The sequence below is a fragment of the Diadema setosum genome, chromosome 11 (genome assembly GCF_964275005.1).
Source record: "Diadema setosum chromosome 11, eeDiaSeto1, whole genome shotgun sequence".
In the NCBI taxonomy this organism is placed as follows: Eukaryota; Metazoa; Echinodermata; class Echinoidea; order Diadematoida; family Diadematidae; genus Diadema; species Diadema setosum.
The window spans coordinates 3,206,300-3,214,310 of NC_092695.1; the positions used below are offsets into that span (position 1 = coordinate 3,206,300).

Genomic DNA, 8,011 nt, shown 5'->3' on the forward strand with positions numbered 1-8,011 from the left:
GTATATCAGTACTGTAGATAGATATGATAGATAGATGATAGATAGATAGATAGATAGATAGATAGATAGATAGATAGATGGATAGATTGATTGATTGATAGATGGATAGATAGATGGAAGATAGATATAATAGATAGATAGATAGATAGATAGATGGATAGATAGATAGATGGATAGATAGATATAATAGATAGATAGATAGAGAGAGAGACAGACAGATAGAGAGAGACAGACAGATAATAGGGAGGTAGGTAGATACAGTGTAATTATAATAGGTACAAAGAGAGGGAGAGAGAGAGAGAGAGAGGGAGAGAGACGTGATAACACCTGCTATTATTGATTATCTTGCATTCTTACATCAACCTGTGGAGTATAATAGCAAGGCACAAATCAATTTTCTTTTTCAATTCTTATGACAAGGCTCAATAGAAACCATGCAATTAAAAACTGTCCGAAGGAATTTTTCTTCCATTACCCACATTGGTTAATCAATATCAGCAGACCCATATCAATCGAAAGTATTATGTCATGCACAAAAAAAAAAAAAAATAGAAAGAATCTAGTTAGTAAAGTGTGTAAGAAATACCTCAGGACAATTAACGTTGACCTGACAAGTGCTTTTGACTAGTGAATATGTGCGCTCTTGAAAGCACACTAGATTCACGTTTCATAATACACGTTGAAGATTGTTAATTAAACAGCAGAAAGAAGGAGATGGGGTCACATGGAGTTATTTGTTTACTCTAACATCTGACAGGGTTATTGTGGTCTTACAAGAAAACCAATTGGTAGCTTTTCTCTTTTGTCTGATTCAGCTCAAAGACAAACACAAAATATTCACCGTTATATTTAATGTGATCCGTCATCACGAGAGCCATGTAATGTCGGGAAAGTATATGCGGTTTTACTTGTTTGTTTGTTCGTTTGTCGTTTGTTTACTTGCCAGATTTGGTTAGATTCTAAGCTTCAAATTGATAGGCCTGCATGATCTGTACTTCTTCCTATAAGGAGACTTCATATTTAAAAGAAAGAATACACATTTTAGAACACTGTAACTGTTATACAATTGTCAAAGATGAATCAGATGTAACACCCATTTTTTCCTCTTTTTAATGATCTCTGACTTTAAACGGGTGACGTGATGACACATTACATACACATCGGGGCTCACAATACATATACATCGGAGCTCGACATTGACTCTTTTCCTCTCTGATGGCCCATTCGGGCAACTAAAATCATTAAGTATGAAATTGTAGTGGCTCGACAAAGAAATGCAGTGGCCAGAAATAATAGAAAATGTGAAGTATCATTTTGGATTTTAGCTGCCAGATCGAGCAATATCAAAACAAAACAAAAAATGGAGGCCCGATATCAATTCTTAGTGGCCCTTGGCCGCGCCATCGGGCCACCGCTAAAGTAATAGATAGATAGATAGATAGATAGATCAAGATAGATGGACAGATATATTCTTAAAACAAAACAAAAAAGTCCTCAGAAAAGTTATCTTACTTTGACACTTCCAGTCATGCCGAGACCATTCACCGTTGGTGGCGCCCTGTGACTCGCACTCAACAGTACCTTGGTTGATGGCCGATCCCACCATCTCGTAACCATAATGACAAGTGATATTACACGTTGTTCCAAGCCTGTAGTCATTTGGGGGGCTACATGTGACGTCTGCGTTTGGTGGCGGTGTCAACGCAGAACACGTAATTCCTTGGGTGCACAAGAATCAATATAATGCATGATATATTTAAGTGGAAACAAATAATGACATATCGAATTTGAAGATAACATTTTAACTCTCAAAATACCGACGTGGACAGGACATAATGATAGGATAAGCACATATTACAGCAGCATCGGATATCGTATTTCTGGTGAAATGTTGTTGCAAGATTCTCTTTCTTTTTTTCTTTCTTTCTCTCTCTTTCTCTTGCCTCGATCGGAGCTCTTTTAAAAAAATGGTTCTTTATTCACTTCTTTCAAACTTAGTCGAACCACATGCTCAACTTTCGTTCGATTTTCGATGCCATGTTGTCAACTTACTTTCACACTGCAAGAAGTCATGTGACCAGACCCCGGTCTCCGTGCACCGAGAGCTGTTCGACCCTCCGGAGACGCGGTAGCCATCCTGACACTGGAACTCACACGGGGTATTGCTGTACGTATTGGGGCAGGCGGATGAGATCATGAAGACTCCAGTTTGGTTGAATTCCCGGGCCGGACATTGAACAGCTGCGGGATTGGTATTATAGGGAAAGCTCTTTAATAATCGACGTCTTATATGGCCTACCCTGGTGTCGGTACATGTGTCCGACTGTTCGACCATTAGTGTTAATAATAACAATAATAATTGATGTGATTTATATAGCGCCAAATCCACTCTGTAGAGTGCTCTAGGCGCGGAAGGAAGAGAATAGGACCTACCTTTAATGGTTTCTTACAGTTTCTGATGGATTTTCGAGCTGGGAACCTAATGTCAATTAATGTCAAGTGCTCCTTGCACTATGAGGTGCACAAACTCTTGAAAATTTAGAAAATGATAATTCCTTTGAAAAGGTAAAAAAAAAAAGAATTTTCTCTCAATCTTTTTTTTACAATGTTTCATCGTCAAGCAGCAAATGTCCACGGGAATACAAATCTAAAACTAAAGTGAAAGCAAAAACAACAAAACAAAAAACAACGAACAAAAACTGAAACAAAACTAAACTAAACAAACATCAAGAAAGAAACTTGTGATCGGTATTGACATAGTACACATGTATCTACAATAATCTGCATAAAAGGTACGTGATGTATGCTATACGTGTATGTATACCGTTCTTATTGAGAGACACAAATTTAAGAAAACTGAAAATAAAAATCACAACTCAACCTTCACCCCTCTACTTATGCTCTTGCTTTCACCGTTCTTATTATTATTATAGTATGTTGTACATATTATACATGATATAGCATACGTATACAGAATGTACAATGATCTATTACTGTATGTTATCATTAGATCGTTGTTATAATATTATGTAGCATATCCATCTACAATAACTGTGTATGTAAATGTTTCATTTGAGATGACAGTTTTATCATCGTCCTTTTGCACATTTTCCTAAAAGAATACAGGGTATCTGGTAATTCTAGAAAGACAAAGACATGAAACTCTACGAGGATATTGACCTTGGCAAGTACCGCCGCTACTCCCTAAGTTGCCCTCGTATCCTGTATCACATTCACAGTCTGCGCGGATAAGGCTGCCGGTGGATCTCGTGGACGAGTGGGTTGGGCATGATTTGCAGGCGATATTTCCTCTAATGGTTTTGTAGGTTCCACGCTGACAACCTGTGACCACCAATTAACAAGAAGAGAGCAAAATAGTGCATATATCCACAGTTTGGGGCATGTTACAAAAAAAATTCCTAGTATACCATTGTATACCGGGATTTTGAAACACATAGCCACTATCACGTCATTGAAACAATCTTTTTCGTTTCAGACATAGGCCTAATCAGGACGTGCACCTGTGATGTTGGACCATCTTAACATGGATATCTTTGGGTGGTTTAGCACTAGAAATTAACACACAAGTATGGAAGATTATCACATAAGAATTCATGAAAAAAAATTTAACTCATGTTAACTAAATTGACGCCATCATATCCTTGATGCTTACAAACTATAAATGGGTCAGTTCCCACCCCGTGTAGGAGGAGTTACTTCTGTACCACAGGTGGTCGATCCATAGAACAGGGCACCATTTCATAAAAAGTTGATATAATAGCAACTTTTGTTGGAATGGCAATTGTCATAGTAACGACAAGAATCCAGCTTCTTGATTGGCTGTTGCCATTGGAAGTTGCCATTCCAGCAAGAGTTGCCATCCTAACATCTTTTATGAAATTGGGCCCAGGACATTCTCTTGGCTATTTCCCGATATTCATTATTCGCATGCATTGCGTGTCAATTTCTGTTGGTGGGCATGTATATTCCTTGGCATATCCTTTTTTTTTCTCTAAAATTGCACCCCCCCCCCCCGTTCCGCTTCTACTAGAAGAATCTCCAGAGGGAAAGTTCGAAAGTGCGGATCCTGATGTACATTGTAGATGCTATGGAAATTGGAGTATTAAAGTATGCCTACCAGTGCATCCATTTGTTGCGTTGAAGAATCCCGCATTGCACACACACCCTCGGTATGCGGTTTTGGTAGCACAAGCACACACCGAGTTTGGGCCACACGGGGTGCAACTATTATCATTAAGTGGCAAGAAGTCGTCATCCTTCAAATCTGTTGGGAGAATGAATCATAGGAGGCATTTCTAATTAATTCTTGCATTTACCAGTCATTTAATTACAATTTTTTAGCAAAACGCTTGTGTATACATTTGGAAAATAAGTCATTCTGGACGCTTAGATTTGTTTCGAACCTTATATGAAAACATGGAAATGAAAACGAAAGTATAAAGTACACAGAATTCGCTCCATCGCGGACGTACATGTATACATAAGTAAAACAAACATAAGAACTGATATTGGTTTCTGGTTTGTAACACATTTACCACTCTCCATCACCTCATCCCGTGGATACATAACATTTAACTCTTCAGGCTCAGGATTGGATCCTTTGTGCGGCCTTCTACACGTATCTGACTTTATACTGGACGTTATCATAGGTAATTTATGGAATTCAGGTTATTTATTTTGCATTAGTGCTGTCGTGGAGCTATATGATTCTACATCATGCCTTGCCGTAACCATGGTAACAAAGGAGAGTCAATCATAATTTCCTTACAAACCTTATAAATAGCAGTATTCAGCGTTTATCTATATTATGTTGATTACATAATTCTACCGAGTATGTATTCATGAATCCTTTACGACATATGATTATATGAGTTCAAATTATTCTATGTTCTTAATAACTGAGACGATAATGAGCAACTCTTTCTCTGGGAAGAAGATCTAGCGATAAAAAAAAAAAAAACCCACGTTATCAGGAAACTGCAAAAACTTTCATCAAAATAAGACTTTGAAGAGACGGGAGAAAAAGGTTTTGTCCAATAGAATTCCTCTCCTGTATACTGACCCGACACCCTGCAACTATGTGCACTAGAGCATGGAAAAATCTTTCAAGGCCGTTTGAATCCACATGAACTGATTCCCAACTGGCCCTCCATTTTGATGGAACATTATCGTGTGAATGTACATCTCATGCAAACCTACTCATAAATGAAAAAAAAAAAACTTTGTGGGCCCACATGTTAAGGCGAATTCTTTTTGTGTGCTATCAACACAAACACATTGTTACAATCCTTCGTAATTTTCCGTTCGGTTAAATATCCTGAATATGATTTCAAACCACATCGATAGAAAATACTTTGAAAGAGAACCATGTTAGCAATGTTATCTTTAGAGGTGTCAAGTTGAATATTTGAAAAATTTATATTTTACTTGATTGCTATAGAAGACGTATAAAGAAATACTAAACGTAAGGAGAGAAAGACATTGAATAAACCCTTATACTACCATCGTCTCCACATGTCGTTGTTTTCGTACACACAAGTATTGTCTTTGCGTACGATGGGGTTAATAATACTAAAGGCGTTTCATAATGTACTATAATTAATAGATATTTCTGTCAAGTCACCGAAGTATATGCACCTGCTGTGTAGATACTGTGCGTATAGGAAAAGGTCGCACAAGCTTTCTTGCAATGCGAGAAAATCTCTCTCTTTTGTGTGAGGTTGGACACAACGTTTGAATTCATTAAATAACTCATGTATTATGGACATGTGAAGGTGTAATTACCTGACTTGATCACATCACCAAAGTCCGAAACATCTCCAAGCTTGGCAAGATAGAAGAGATGATATTCGACAGAGGTCGCTATTGCCTCCAGCTCTGCCGTGTTAATACCTGATCCCAGTCCAATGGAAAAGATGGTGATACCTTGGTTCTTTAACCCCTGGGCCGTGCCTAATGGATTATGGCCATCATTGGAGGCTCCGTCAGTTGAGAGCATAATAACCCTGAGAGTTTTCAAACAAGGTGGGGGGGGGGGGTTGAGGGGAGAGGTGACAAAAAGATGATTCAAGTGGAGAGACATTATACATTCAATTCAATTCAACTCACTTCCATTCAATTGTAGTTCATTTCCATCCAAACAAAAAAGGCAAAACATGATGCATAGCTTACATCTCGCCAACCATTTGGCTGTTTTAATAATTTGGAAAGCGTTATTCGAAGGTTTGTTACTGAATTTTGACAGTTCGATAGTCCAAAAATGATATAAGTTTTTGGTTTTTTTTCCCAAAGGTTCGTTAATCCGAAATTGAAAGAAGGTTCGTTATTTCGAAGGTTCGTTAATCCGAAAATGAAATAAGGCTCTGACTAGTTCAGAAGGTTTCCTCCTCGATTGCTCTTCCTTCGATCCGGTCACTATATACTGTATACGTTAATAAAATTACTATGGGAACTTGATGCAGTGAACTCACTTTGCGAAAAAAAAAAAAGATAACCTAGGTAGGCCAATCGGCGAATAACTTACACAATGTGTACACATGAATTGTATAACACCATGGGAAATTGTTATTGGTATAGGCTTACTTCTTAACACCACTACGTCCTTGGGACAGTACTTGTCCTGCTCTCTGTAAAGCATGGTTGGTGCATGTGCCGCCATCATCATACCGAACATATGAGTCAATGTCGTCGTCGAGGGTACATTTATGCTTGCCCACTGGGCTCCTGATGTAATCGATGTAAGTGTGAATCTTATGACAGGACGAATACGAAACAATGGCAACCCTAGTCTTTGCTGGTTGTATTGGTAATATCAGGGAAGCTGTCTTGACGAATTCGACGGATTTGCTGTAGTTCACATTTCCGACGCTTCCAGACGAATCGAGCACGATGACAAGATCCGTGGGGTCTTCACCAATGGTCGACAACATCATATTTCGGAATCGGTTCCCTTCTTCAGTAACCTGATCCTGGTTCCCTGCCACATGATAATGAGCCATCAAGTGGAAGCATGCAAAGGCTATCAATCCGCGGGATATCATGACTGACGCCGGAGCTTCTAGCTAAACTGAAACTTAAAAAGAACCTCTCTTTTTATCAATGCCCAAAGAATCTTAACTGCCTCTTCTGTATATTCAACCATTCAAATGAATAGAAAAAAAGGTACCCCTCAGCAAACACTTCGCAAGGTCTTGTCTCTCAGCATCTGTCTACCGTATGCAGGCAGACATTGGTCAGAATGCATTATAGACGACGCGTCATTGGGCGATGTTTTGATGTGCTGCCGAAAAATCTTACCAGCATCACCAAAAAAGTTGAGCTGGAAATGCTACAAGCTCTCTATAACATGTTTATTTATACATGCATATAATCAGGTCGTACTCTTGTACTCTTGCAAATGCATCACAATACGTACCATAGCAATACGGATACAATGTGACAGACAAAAACAACTGCAATAAATGTGAGAGTGTTCATTTCCTTCCTTGTTGTATTGGCGAGATCTTTGGCTGTTTCAAAAAATAAAGCAAGAAGCCTTGAACTTTTGCATACTCTTTAATTTGGCGGCGTATGCGTATGGATTTTCATTGGTCGTTTAAAAACGGGTCTCCAGCAGGCGTCAGACATACTTCGGGCTTTTTTTTGGGGGGGGGGGGGGAGGGGGGAGCAGAAGAGATATTCTAATATCTAAAAATAGTCCCTCTACGAAGAACAATGACTTTTGCAAAGTTCTTTGATTACATTCTAGTAATGTTATCCCAATTAGAATGATGCTTCCACTAATTGTAAAACAAGATGCTGGATAATGGAAGGGGGTAGTATCATTTAGAGCCGGAGTCAGAGGGAAATGGGTTGGGGAATCATGACTTACAAATTCAGAAATTCAGACTTACTCAGGAGAGATTGTAAAGATTTTGTATTACTCTCTTGCATTAACTTTACACAAAAGGCAAAGACGGAAATATAATTAGAAAATCTCGTGGTCGGGAAA

General features: G+C 38.6%; 1 protein-coding gene across 1 annotated transcript in view; it reads right to left on the bottom strand.

The window, feature by feature from the left end:
* Positions 1-7,061, bottom strand: part of LOC140235219 (sushi, von Willebrand factor type A, EGF and pentraxin domain-containing protein 1-like) — a 56,162-nt gene extending 49,101 nt beyond the window's left edge. The window contains 6 exon segments of the mRNA XM_072315252.1: positions 1,513-1,719; positions 2,053-2,241; positions 3,181-3,342; positions 4,139-4,285; positions 5,806-6,026; positions 6,604-7,061. Coding sequence (XP_072171353.1) covers positions 1,513-1,719; positions 2,053-2,241; positions 3,181-3,342; positions 4,139-4,285; positions 5,806-6,026; positions 6,604-7,061 — 1,384 coding nt within the window.
* Between the last annotated feature and the right edge of the window lie 950 nt (positions 7,062-8,011).